At 41.0% G+C, this 14,060-nt stretch overlaps 1 protein-coding gene across 1 annotated transcript in view; it reads left to right on the forward strand.

Moving 5' to 3' along the window:
* The first annotated feature begins 325 nt into the window (after window positions 1-325).
* CUBN (cubilin) overlaps window positions 326-14,060 on the forward strand; it is a 269,760-nt gene continuing 256,025 nt past the window's right edge. The window contains exons 1-6 of the mRNA XM_022580595.3: window positions 326-2,959; window positions 3,518-3,647; window positions 5,270-5,365; window positions 5,922-5,960; window positions 8,467-8,568; window positions 9,220-9,323. Coding sequence (XP_022436303.2) covers window positions 2,847-2,959; window positions 3,518-3,647; window positions 5,270-5,365; window positions 5,922-5,960; window positions 8,467-8,568; window positions 9,220-9,323 — 584 coding nt within the window. The 5' untranslated portion in view covers window positions 326-2,846. The remainder of the gene's footprint in view (window positions 2,960-3,517; window positions 3,648-5,269; window positions 5,366-5,921; window positions 5,961-8,466; window positions 8,569-9,219; window positions 9,324-14,060) is intronic.

Below are 14,060 nucleotides of genomic sequence, written 5' to 3' on the forward strand. Positions count from 1 at the left end.
ATCATTTCTTACTTTAAGAAACCCAAGTTCAAGTGTAGAAGAAGAAGGAGGGTTATACTTATTTACATGATAACCACAGTTTACATTTAGTGGACACTTATCAAATGCCAGAGACCGGATGTGTTAAACATTTTGTATACTTTCAGTGCTGTTATTGTTATCTTTCTGCTGATGAAGAAACAGGGCCACATGGTCAGAAAGTGATGGAGCTGGATTTTGAACCCACATGAATGATCTTCCCTAGACCTGACTTTGGAGGGGAAAATCTGCAACGTATTTCACTTTGTATTCCTACCATTTTGTAGAATGGCTAATATGTAAAGGGCACATCTTTGTGGAATGCATTCTGAATTAGGGAGGAAATGGGAGATTTGCCAGCCAATGAAAGACAGGGTTTCAGGTTAACAGAACATTTACTCTGGGAAAAGGAGAGAGGAGAATGTTCACCTTCTAAGTCTGAGGTCATGGATTCTAAAACTATCTTAATTTGTCTTTGCTGAAGAAATTCCGAATAAGGCAGGTAAACAGGATGAGTGATAATGGTGTGGAAACAGCGATTGATTTTTATATTGCTTCCACCGAATCACATGCAGACAGTCTGACTTGTCTATTGATCTCAGCTAGAGTTGAGCAGGTGGGCTGGATGTAAAATTCCCTAACTCGTCATTCCAAAGTCGGTCAGACCTTGAAAGCATATTTCTTTCTTTTCCTTCTAGCATGAGGGACAATTAGGAATTGGATGGCAAGATTGGGAGCAGAGAAATTATCTTTACTTTGTTTAATAATAAACACATTAGTAACAGGAAAATTCTGTTAAAAAAAAGTAAGTTCTTACTGAAATCATGCTGGAGACATCTGTTATTGCACTTAACAAATTTGCTGAGTGCAAGTAATCTTTAAGAAAATAGAATCATGAAAATAGTTACGTTCAAAGCTCAGAGTTAGAATTGTCCTTTGTGTTGGAGGATTCTAACCCATCCTATTTTATCCTATTCTTAAAGTTGACAAATATTTCACGAAGACAAGATCTCCCTCCACCCCACCCCCCCGTACCAAACTGTTAAGCTTGTAAACAAAGCTTGAACTAATGAAACTTTAAAAAAATGTATTCAACTTGAAATGTGTTGTGGTATGACACCTGTTTCTTAAAACGAATAACAGAATAACAAAAAACTTATCAGTTGACTTCAGTATCACCTCAAGAAAATAGCAGCTTGCCCGCTAGTTTTGCTAGTTTTGTTCTTGTGGTTGAAGAGAACAGGTGTAAAACAGTGTTACATCTCTCCATAATATCAAGTTGCAGAGCCTATTTAAGGGAGTAATTTTTAAGTTCAATGGTATTACATACCCTCACATTGTTGTGCAACCATCACCACTATCTATCTCCAGAACTTTTTTTCATCTTTCCAAAGTGAGACTCTGTACCCATTAAACAATAACTTACCATTCTCCCTACCCTGCATCTCTGGAGACCACCATTCTACTTTCTGTCTTTAGGGTCTTCATATGAGTGGAATCATGCAGTATATGCCCTTTTGTGATTGGCTTATTTCACTTAGCATAATGTCTTCAAGGTTCCTCCACGTTGTAGCATATGTCAGAGTTCCCTCCCTTCTTAAGGCTGAATAACATTCCATGATATGCATGCAACACATTTTGTTTTTCCATTCGTATCGGTCAGTGAACACTTGGCTTGCTTCCACGTAATGCTGCTATGAACATAGTGGTACAAATATCTCTTTGAGTTCCTGTTTTCCATTCTTTCGTGTATATACCCAGAAGTAGAATTCCTGGATCATATGGCAATTCTATGTTGAATTTTTTGAGCAACTGCCACTGTTTTACAATAACTGTACCATTTTACATGCTCACCAACAGTGTACAAGGGTTCCGATTTTTTCACATCCTCACCCAGTACTTACTATGTTCTGCCTTTGTTTGATAGTAGCCATCCTATGAGTGTGAAGTGGTGTCTCATTGTGGTTCTGATTTGTATTTCCCTGGTGATTAGTGATGTTGGGTATCTTTTCGTGTGTTGTTTGGCTATTTGAATATCTCCTCTGAAGAAATGTCGATTTTCTTTGCCCATTTCTTAATTGCTTTATTTGTTTTTTGCTGTTGAGTTGTAGGAGTTCTTTACATATTCTGCATATTTAACCTCTTCTCATATTTATGATTTGCAAATTTTTTCCCATTCTTTGAGTTGCCTTTTCACTCTGTTGATAGTGTCCTTTAACATACAAAAGTTTTTCATTTTGAAGCAGTCCAATTTATCTATTCTTTTTCTCTTTTGTTGCTGTGCTCTTGGAGTCACATCAAAGAAATCATTGCAGAATCCAATGTGATGAAGCTTCCCCCTATGTTTTTTCCTAAGAATGTTATGGTTTTATCTCCTATATTTAGGTATTTGGTTCATTTTGAGTTAATTTTTCTATATAATATAAAGTCAGGGTCCCAATTTATCCTTTTGCGTGTGGATATCCAATTTTCCCAGAAGCATTTGCTGAAAGGTGGCTACTTCTCAAGCAAGAATTGTTTTAGTGGATGTTTCCAAAGCAATTTCTTACCATTTCAAAGGTCAAACAGGTAATGATTAAGTTGTGCATCGCTTAGAAGTAGATTTTGACCTCTCACGAGTTGAAGAGTCCTGAAGATCTAAGATCATTTACATCCCTCAGGAAGAAGAAATAATGTAGCCTTCTAGGGCAAAGAAGGAAGATATGAAAACTGCAGGACATCCCACTGGTCAAAGTACGTCTGCCTGGTTTGCTTCTTCCAAACTGCCACACTCAGTTGGGTAGAGCGGCCTCCCTCCTACCTGACAACCTTGGAGGTTGGTGAGGAAGATGTCCTCACTTTTTCTTTGGAGTTTGGTTATTTTATTGACATTTGCTGAATCATATGGTGAAGCTGGAGGACTTGCGCTGCAGAGGCAAAAAAGAAATACTGACCTCCAACAGTAAGTAGACACATGGATTATTTCTGCTGATGGACTGGGGTGGTTCCTCATCAGTTTTCACAAATAACCAGGTAAGCAAAGGTGTAATTTTCCTTGAGGAAAACGATGATGTTAAAAACAGATAGGGGAAAACAGTTGTATGGATGTATGGAAGTATCTTTTTATACACAAACTTTCCATTTATCATTTTGCAAATTAGGCAAGCATACAATTACTAGGAGATATCTCCAGGAAATTTGCAGAGAAAGAAATGGCAGATGGGCAGGGAGAATTTGGTTGAGTTGACCACAAATCAAAGGAGATATCTCCAGGAAATTTGCAAAGAAAGAAATGGCAGATGGGCAGGGAGAGTTTGGTTGAGCTGACCACAAAGCAAAGGAGATATCTCCAGGAAATTTGCAAAGAAAGAAATGGCAGATGAGCTGGGAGAATTTGGTTGAGTTGACCACAAGGCAAAGGTGTATGCAGTCTGTAGTTAGTCGCTGAGAAACTTTGTTCTTTAGACTTAAAAACTATATGCCATAATTACCGATACATTCTCCGGCTTGGATTATGCAGACCTCGAATGACTGCAGAGAGAGGAAATTTAGTGTTTCTTACTGGATCAGCTCAAAACATTGAATTTAGAACTGGATCCCTGGGAAAAATTAAATTAAATGATGAAGACCTTGGCGAATGTTTACATCAGGTAATACACTGGAAATGCATTGAAGTAGTTTTGTATATTTGTATATGGTTACTTGATTGAACAGGCCTATGGGGTTTTTTTGGTTTTTTAAAATTTATTTTATTACTATTTTTTATGCAGCAGGTTCTTATTAGTTATCTGTTTTATACACATCAGTGTGTACATATCAATCCCAATCTCCCAATTCATCACACCACCACCACCACCCCCTGCCACTTTCCCCCCTTGGTGTCCATACGTTTGTTCTCTACATCTGTGTCTCTATATCTGCCTTGCAAACCAGTTCATCTGTACCATTTTTCTAGATTCCACATATATGAGTTAATATATATTTGTTTTTCTCTTTCTGACATACTTCACTCTGTATGATAGTCTCTAGCTCCATCCACGTCTCTACAAATGACCCAATTTTGTTCCTTCTTATGGCTGAGTAATATTCCATTGTAGATATGTACCACATCTTCTTTATCCATTCGTCTGTCGATGGGCATTTAGGTTGCTTCCATGACCTGGCTATTGTAAATAGTGCTGCAATGAACATTGGGGTACATGACTCTTTTTGAATTATGGTTTTCTCAGGGTATATGCCCAGTAGTGGGATTGCTGGGTGATATGGTAGTTCTATTTTTAGTTTTTTAAGGAACCTCCATACTGTTCTCCACAGTGGCTGTATCAATTTACATTCCCGCCAACAGTGCAAGAGGGCTCCCTTTTCTCCACACCCTCTCCAGCATTTGTTGTTTGTAGATTTTCTGATGATGCCCATTCTGACTGGTGTGAGAGAGAGGCCTATGTTAATCTGTGCTTTGACTCTTTAGCACAGGGAACATAATCGGAGGTGAAACAAGTCCTTGGAAAGAACAATGCCCTAGGGTTAATGAGGGGTACAGGTAGCACTTCTAGCAGGAAATGGCTCACTGTGTAGGCTTATTTACTGTAGTCCACAGAAGGTACAGAGGGTGATAGTGGGGCCTCTTTACAAGGGGACCGGGGATGGAGGGGGACCATAGAAAGTGGTAGATGTGGCCGGTTTACTTTTGCCACACAACAGAATTGGCCAGTTATTCTCCTGCCTTATTGAATGCTTTCAGGGCTCGTTATTTTCTACATCACGCAGGCCTATCCGTCATAATGTTAGAAGTCGGTATTTAGAGCTTATTATGGGTTACCCACTGTGCTCAGCACGTTATGTGCATCGTCTCATCTAACCTCACAGCTGCCCCGTGAGGCTGGCGTTACGCTCACCCCTTCAGCAAGGGAGGTGGAGGAACTCTGCAGCCACGTGTCCAAGGACGTACATTAAATGGCTGAGCCAAGATTTAAGACCTGAACAGTCTCATTCCAAGCCAGGCCCCTTTACATGCATTCTAAAGGGAAAACATGCAGATGGAAAATTCCTTGACATACTGTCACTGAAAGGGTAAAGGGAATTATGCCACGGCCACTTTAGTCCAATGTTTATTATACGTGGCATTGTTCTGGTTTCTCTAATAATGGGCAAGACCTCGGGGCTTAAAATAGAATATACTACTCAAATTTTAAAAATGTTATTCTTATATACATGATTCTTTCACTAGCGTTCTCTTCCCCCTCCTTTTTCTTCTCCTCCTTTTTAAAATTAGATCCAGGAAAACAAAGATGATATTACGAACTTAAAAAGAGGTGCAATGGGTCTGCCTCAGAATATTTCCAGTCAAATCCACCGGCTCGATTCCAAGGTGAGTCTGACCTCCCCACCCTCAGAGCAAATGGGTTCTCCTTAATTCAACTTTGTAAATAATTCTTTTTCAGAAGATATACCAAATGTGTATCCTCTTTAGAAATGTAGTGTTGTGATCGTGGGCTTTTTGGTTAAATGACCCAGCTCTAGTAGAGGGTGCAGAGGTGGTGATGGACCGCGGTTGGGAATTCTGTGACCAGAGCTTGTGATGTAAGTCGGCTTTGCTCACGTGCTGATGGCACAAGGTGGATGGATCACTGTCACTTAGGAAAATTCCCAGAGTCACCATGCACAGAGAATCAACGAAACCACTTATCATTGGGTTGTACTTCTTAAAAAAAAAAAAAAAAAATGCATGCCATGGAAGACAGTAGGAAGGAAGGAAGGGAAGCCTGGAGGGGAGAGAAAAGAGTAGGGAAAAGGCAATAAGAAAAGGAACAAACAGATAAAGTAAGTCCACAGCAGAAGGTATTAGGAAACTATGTCACAGGCTAACATTATATGTGACGTGCCTTTGAACCAGCTAACGGATGTTTTCTCCTCCCCACTGCCAGCTCGTGGATCTTGAGAGAAAATTTCAAAGGTTACAGCAGGTAAGTCCGTAACTACTAGATAGCCAACATCTTTCATTGAAAATACACTAGAATCATTGATGGAGCTGGTATTCTTAAGGTGGATGGAGAATCAATATCAAGGACTTTGCTTTTCCCATGATTTAATTTTCATCACAATTTAAAAAAATTTTTTGGGAGTATAGTTGATGTACAATGTTGTGTTAGTTTCTGCTGTACAGCAAAGTGACTCAGTTATGCATCTACATATATCCACTCTTTTTCAGATTCTTTTCCCATATAGGTCATTACAGAGTATTGAGTAGAGTTCCTTGTGCTCTACGGTAGGTCCTTATTAGTTATCTGTTTTCTATATAGTAGTGTGTCTATGTCAATCCCAATCTATCTCTCCCCCCACCTTTTCCTCCTGGTAACCGTAAGATTGTTTTCTACATCTGTGACTCTCTGTTTTGTAAATCAATTCATTTAATTCTCATCACAAGTCATGCTTCTCAGGACACAGATGAAGCAAAGTGAGCCTCAGAGAGATGAAGGTCGCTGGGCATGTGAAGTCCTCTGACTCTAAGTTTAGCCCTCCATGTGCTCTGCCTCTTCTGCTGGTGCTTTTTAACCGTGCAACTTCAGGCTGAAGCTGGTCAGCTAGCGACCACCCAACTTGCCGATTCAGGCATCCAGGCCTCGGTTTTCCAAGGCCTTACATTTTCTCTAACATTAAACTTAGAAGTCTAGGATGTATCTCAAAATATTCCAAATCTTCTTAAAAGTATATTTGCTGGTAATTAAATCTGAACAATTGATTAGAATAAACCTTCCATAACTTTACTACATGCTTGTAAACTAGTCCTTGTGATTTTAGACTTCTTATCCCTTTTGTAGGGAGCTGACATTTTTGAGACTTTCATGGGAGCTGTAAGCTTCCACACAGAGGAATGCATAGAAGGTCTCCATATTTTAAATTTTGAATAGAAGCAAGGGAATTCCAGGTTAAGAATCCCTGCTCTAATATTGTTGGTCTGTTTTTGATTATGCTTCAGATGTTGTCCTCTATTTTGGTGTTTTACATTTGGTGAACAAGTTCATGTATTCTTTTTGCTGGCTTTGGCAATAAATTGCCCTTTCAGCCTTTATCTTTTTATGGAGTAGCTGAGGAATTAGAAATGAGCACGGCACAGCACGAGAGTTTTCAGTCTCCTAGAGTGCTTCTTCATTCCCACCAAAGGTCAAGAACTGGAGGCCATGGTCCAATTAGCTCAGACTGTCCTCCCTCTGCCCATCCCCCCGGGAAGAGTTTTTAATGATTTAGGAATGGAAGTGCCTGCATGCCTTTGGATGGGGCAAGTGCGCTCTGGGCACCACAGTCCCCCGAGTTCCCTATTGTCTTCCTCCTGACTGCTTGCGGATTCCACTTCCTGCTGGGCCCCCAGTGGGCTTTTGAGTTTTTAATCCTCAGCGTTGTCTTGTATGCCAGAAAAAACTCTAAGTGAGTTTGTGGTTAATTTTTAATAGTATCCTGTGATGAACAGAGCTAATTGTGGTACTGGCACAAAGATAGACAGAACAATGGAAGAAAACAGAGCCCAGAAAGAGACCCCCAAATGTATGGGCACCTGACTTATTACAAAGGTGGAGAGAGAATGGGCTTTGCACTAAATGGTGCTGAGTCAGCCTGCCATCCTCTGCTCTCAGTTTCATCAGCAAACGGAGGGAACAGACTTCATTTTCTCTGAGTCACCAAATATTTTTTTTAAATGTGAAGAATAATTTGCCCCTATTTTAATTTTTAAAACAGAATTAGACAAAGATTAGGTGAAATTAACAGGATAGCTTTCCTTGCATAATCACTTGTCCTCTCTAAAGAAGTTTCCTCTGCCCCCAAAGGCATTACAAATCTTACAAGACTGGAACTGGTAGCTGACATAGGGTAAGATTCCCCAGGTTCTATAGACAAAGGCAGGTCTGTCTGTGACTCTGGTCTGAAAGCAGTCATGTGAGCACGAGACTGGAGGGTGTATCTAAACCACAGGCCACATTTCCAATAAAGGGTCCTGGAGTGAAAAGAGTTCAGTTATCTTAACCCAGGGGAGGAGGGGCGGCAGCAAAAGATCATCGTATTTCAAATGCTTATCTGGAGGCACCAAAGATAAGAACAACAGCAACAGAACCGGAACAAGAGAAACGTCCATGTGACTCCCACAGCTGAAATCTGGACCCGTGTCCACCAACATACGTTTGTCAGGTGAACAATGCTTTTCCAAGGAGTATAGTGAGAACCCTCGCCTGCCACTCATGCCTCATCCCATCCCTGGTTAAATGCATGTTAATAGTGAAGGAATGTGAATAGGACTGATGATATCAAACGCTTTGTTTTTTCATAAGAGAGTTGATATGAAGAAGAATTTAAGTAATGGATTGAAAGTCTGGAGGAAGACCCTCCATTGATCAGGAGTAAAATGTCGTTTTATATACATACCCGCTCTGAAACACAGAAAGCACGATGGTCTCGCTGACCATCCTGTCTTTGTTTCAGACACACGACAGAAAGGTCTGCAGCAGCAATCCGTGCCAGCACGGCGGAACCTGTCTCAATCTCCAGGATTCCTTTTTCTGTATCTGTCCCTCACAGTGGAAGGTGAGTCACTCGGTCTTTGGTTAAAAATGATGGTGAGTCAGCATCAGTGGTTTCCTTGGAGTCCTTCAGACATATTTAATTCTCCATCCAAGGTTTCTAGGATTCTGTGGTCTCCTGAATCAGAATGAATGACACCATGTACGCCAACATCCAAACAGCGGCGGGCATGATTCTATCACCCACTGAATACTAAGCCATCTTAAGGAGGGTTCACTGGGTTGGATACTACATGTTATTCTGGCTAGCATGAATTTAAGTTGTTCAGCCTTGAAAGTACTGAACAAATCTTGATATAGCCTGTACATTTTCCTGCCCTTTTCTATTAATGATGAAAATGTTCCTGACATGTGCATTAAAAAGAAATTATGTGACTATTCCCAGGCAGAGCTCCATAGTGAAATGAGGGTTAGCCTGTATAAGGATTCTTCTCGTGTGACTGGTGTGATCCGCGAAGAGCTCTTTGTCTCTGTTGGGCCATACCTGAGTTCCAGAGGAAGGATGACTGGAGATCAGTCTCAATTTTAATGTATTTGGCTTGACCGAGGATTTCTTTCCTGTCCGTGTTTAAATCCTTCATCGTATCCTGTGAAGACTGGCCCCGGATGCCTCTGTGACCTGCGACACCTGACTTTGTTCTTTGTCTGAACGCAGGGTCCTCTGTGCTCCGTTGACGTTAACGAATGTGAGATTTACTCAGGAACACCCTTGGGCTGCCAGAATGGAGCCACGTGTATAAATACAGCAGGAAGTTACAGGTAACTTTTTTTCTTTCCTTTCTTTTTTTTTTTAAACCAATAAGTATTTATTTTTCATACTCACAGGTCTGCATATTAGCCACGGTGGCTCTACCTCATTTCGGTTTGGTCTGCAGGTCTCATTCTTAGGTGTGGGCTGGAGGTGTCCCAGCTGCCTGAGAAATGTCCTTCTCATGGCCAAGGTCAAAAGCCCCCAGAGAGTTAAACAGAAATATGTGAAGTCTCTTAAAGCTTTAGCTCAAAACTGTCACTTTTGCCTGTTTTTCTGTTTTTTTAAAAAAATATTAGGGTGTGTTTTTTAAGGACTAAGACATCCCCTGGTTAAAAGTGTCCAAGATTAAGTATCTGTATTACCAGCAAAATTAGGTGCTCCCTGGGGAAGTCACGTGGTGCTCATTGAACATACACATAGCTATTTACTTAGATGGAAGAAAGCTTGTGTGACCTCAGCTCTCACCCCATGAAGAAATTCTTTCTCTGGAATCTCTGAGGAACGGGAAGGAGGCCACCACGGCTGGGCTAGAGTGAGGATGGCCCGGGGCAAGATGAGGCTGAAGGGTTAGTAGGAGTCACAGCATCAAAGCGGCAGCCACTGAGGAGCCTTACGTAGAAGAGGGAGGGAGGGACCCCCCCCACCCCCCCCCGCCCCCCCCGCATACCAGCGAGCCCCTGCTGCCCTCATTCCACAGAGCGGAGAGCTGACAGATCACCTCAGGACATCTCCATTCGAGCGCTAAGTGCAGTGTTAGCCGTAACCAGAGCAGAGATTGAACCGAGGTTTTCTTCACACGGTTAGCGCTCACTGTCTTTCTTCAGTTGGCCATCAGGCCCTCACCACAATCGTCAGGCCTCCCCCATCTTCTCTTCTGATTGCCTCTGTCACATGGCTCGTCTGCAGCATTGTCGTGCTCCACTCAGGCATCGCCCTCTGCAGGAAAACTTCCCTTCCCTTACGAAGCCGACTTAGGCATGCCGATGCGTCCATGTTCCCATCAAACTCTAGGAATATTGGTCTTTAAAGCTACACTGGCTGATGCACTGTCTTGTTAAATAATCAAGTCCAAACATGTATGGCAGATCAATGTCAAATGGTTTCTGTAGTTTCTTAAAAATCACTTTAAAAAAACCTCAAACCTCTAGACATTATCTTTCCCTATAGTTTGGTGGATCTCCTATATTCTGTGATTATTGAAAGATAAAGAAATTGGTTCTGTTATGACAAAATCTCTGGGTGTGACCTCACTGGAGTAAAGAGCAATTATTTACTCTCTCGCTAGTGTCCCTGGTGTCTTGTTCTTCAATTCCCTTGTAACAATCCATTCTGACCTTTCCAGCAAAAATGAGCACAGTAATTTTGGTTTTGGCCTTGTCATCTGTCAACACACGATTTTCTCAAAGAGCAACCACAATCTTCCTCTTTTTCATTTAGTTGATCCTTTTGTTCTTTTGACCTGATGTTAAAAATGTTTGCTCATTGCAAGTTACAAACTTAACTCATTCAGGCTCCTGGTGGATGTGTCTGTGAGTTTAAATGTCACGCACATTGTACCACCTGTGATGTAAATGAACTATTACATCATTAAAGAGCCTTTTGCTCTCTGGATTTTGTTTCTCATTTAAAGGAACCCCCTGATCCCTGCTTTTATAAACATTCAAGCTTGGGCCAGATCCAGAATGCAGGTCTAATCTTTCATTGCCTTGAAAGCATTATCTCCTCGTTTCTGTTTATGGGCATTTATGGAGGAGAATTGCTGCTTGCAGATATCAGTGGCAAATGACTCCTAGCACGGATGCCCTGCCTTCCCGTTATTGAGGAATGCCCTGGAGATTAGTTCTCACTCTTGGTCTCGTGTTACCATCACTGTCTTCTGGAGTCTTGCAGGTCAACACAGTAACAAATGCGTGCAGCAGGGAGGGGAGCCCCGCAGACGAAGCCAAAATCGTGTCCCCCCAGGACAAACTTGTAGTTTTACCCCTGCAAAATGGAAAAGAAAAGAAAAATGTTAACACAAGTATTTGCTGCATGTCAGAGGTTAATTTTTCCAGATACAAACGAGAAGGAGGGAGGGAGGGAGGGAGGGAGGGAGGGGGAGAGAGAGAGAGAGAGAGAGAGAGAGAGAGAGAGAGAGAGAGAGAGAGAGAGAGAGAGAGAGAGGAGGGAGGGCCATTGTATTTGTTGAGAGCTGCCTAAATGGCAGATCCAACTTGATAGGGCAGCACTGAATTATTTTCTCTTGCACCGTCCTATCAAAGAAAGCCCAGGGCCTGATTGTGCTGACCCTGGGAATGGTTTTGGTTTCTAGTTTCTGCCCTTCATAGCGTTGCTGGAGTACGCTAGGGAGCACAGCACTTCAATCTGGTTTCTTCTTGCTGTGGGGATGCTTTATGAAGCCTCACAAATTCCAGTTGATTATCTGTGACCTAAATACTCTCATTCAGGCATATGATGAAGTCTTTCTGAAGGAATAAAAGAGCATATATCGAAAAACACACGTGAGCATAAGATTAAACGCTTGCTCTGTGGAATCTATGTGGAATGAAACAAAGATCCTTTAGACATTTTCTCGAGTTCTACTTATTACGTGAGGTGAAATCCTTGTTAATCAGTAGCTTCGCTGAGACTAGAAGCCCCTTCTGGAAACTTCTGTGGGCAGTGGATGAAGGCAAGCTTGAGACCCTGTCGGATAATCTGGGTGTGCAGACATGTGTCTGTGGTGAGCAGGGTTTGCTCTGGCTTTGCAGGCTTCTCCAGTCTCTGACTCTTAGAGCCCACTCACTTGAGGGAGACAAAGGAGTCTTTATTTACGGGGATTAATAACTTTTAATTATAAAGACCTTTGAAAGACAAAGTGCTATGCAAATACTAATTCATTGGAAGCCCCATTTCACAGAAAAATTTCTGGTAAAAATTCTTTCTTGGAGTAATGAAAGTAGAGCAGGAAAAACCATCATCTGTTTCCCCGACTCCTGTGGCTCGTGGTCTTGTCCCAAGCGCTCGGACAGCTAACAGGTAATATTTTGCCAGTTCTCAATACTGTTATTGCCTCTTTATTCTGAAGAAGTGACTCCTATTGTTTCCTGCTGACTATGGGTTTAAGACAGTCCGTGGGATCCACATTTGCCATGCATGGATGGTGCATGTTATATACTTCAGGCTCAGATCTAGAAGGCTTTCTAGGGCAAAAAAAAAAAAAAAAAGTTGAGTTTTTTGTTTTTTCTCCAAGAACACAATGGTGTTTATCATATTTTATTTTACTTATTTCCATTCTTATCACTGGTAGATTTTAAAATAGGCAGAGCTTATGATGGAGGATCATCTGGTTTTAGCTCAGATTATAGTTAAGTATTAAACGTATTACCTCTTTTAGTTAGTCAGTTATATTAATATTGAACCACGGAATCTAGCACAAGTTAAACTATGACCATGAAAATATATGTGACCTCGTCTCACCTGCCAAATGCACTTGCAGCGTTTTTGAAGATGGAAAAGCCTAGTTTTTTTTCTGCTGGGACCAAATCAGCAATAGAAGGTCATTACAAAAGTGACTTCTTCGGGGAAGCATATAATTCACTACTCTTTTTCCTTAAGGGTGTATCCAGACACCTTGAGAATATACATTTTACATGCAAACACTGTTATGTTAAAAAGACATGTAAAAATGGAAAGTCTTCAACTAACTATCCCTTTCAGAACATGGGAATGCGATGTGGAAAAACAATAGTACAGGGATAACACTGACCTACGTTTTAATTCATCTTCTGCCAATTGCTAATTCTGTGCCTTGGGCAATTTGAACCTTGCCAATAAAATGGGATTAAAAATATTTGTCTTTGAGGATCATAGTAAGGAAATTGCTCTTGTATTTGGCTTCCTTCCTCCCCTTAGGCTTTCTTCTTCTCCTCGTGTTATCTAAACTTAATGAAAGAAGTATACTTTGTAGCTCATTAGGGAAGTGCTGTAGGATTAAAATATACTCTTCTCCAAATGACAATAGCAAGGGAGAAGGAAGAGAGGATTTAACTGCATCTTTTCTCAAATTTCAAGTCTTTTTCCAATAGTAAAGCACTTAGTGATAAGATAAATGCACAGTTTCCTGAGCACTTCCTACAGGAAAATGCCTTTAGACCCCAAGGTGAAAATAGTGTTCATAGATTGGCACTTATATTTTACAAGAAACAGAGGGAGAGGGAGTTATTATTACATGGTCTAAGGTGAAGAGTTAACAGGAAGGGTCAAGACCTAGGCAGTCTTGTCCCATGGGTTCCTGAATACTCAGGCTTCTCATACATCACAGACTCAGAAAGCTAGTAATAGTTGGTTTAAAGATTAAAAAAATTTTCTTTTGGTGGGTGGAGGTGCTGGTAAAATAAACTTTTAGCCAGGAAGCCACCTGGATCAGATCCTCAAATGTGTGCAAGAGATGGTCCAAAGTCCTGCCGTCTCCAAGAGTCTAATTAAATTGTCTGAAAGAATATTCTGTGTAAGGCTGGGAGAGTGAAGAGGAAAGGGAAGAGAATATGAGAGGGGGAGTGTGGAAAAAGAGAGATGAGAAGAAGATAAATAGCTATGGGTAAGGAATGAATAATTGAATTTCTTTTGAAGTTTAATCATGTATTGCTATCAATCTATGACCTTAATGAGAAAGGCAACCTTGGAATGCTCAGAAATGTAATTTATTAATGGAACACGTTTTACAGAATTATATATTGATGTTGCAAATTGCATGGGACATACTT

This window comes from Delphinapterus leucas, chromosome 2 (assembly GCF_059928025.1).
Source record: "Delphinapterus leucas isolate spDelLeu-1000000601 "Yukka" chromosome 2, BTC_Dleu_Yukka2, whole genome shotgun sequence".
NCBI lineage: Eukaryota > Metazoa > Chordata > Mammalia > Artiodactyla > Monodontidae > Delphinapterus > Delphinapterus leucas.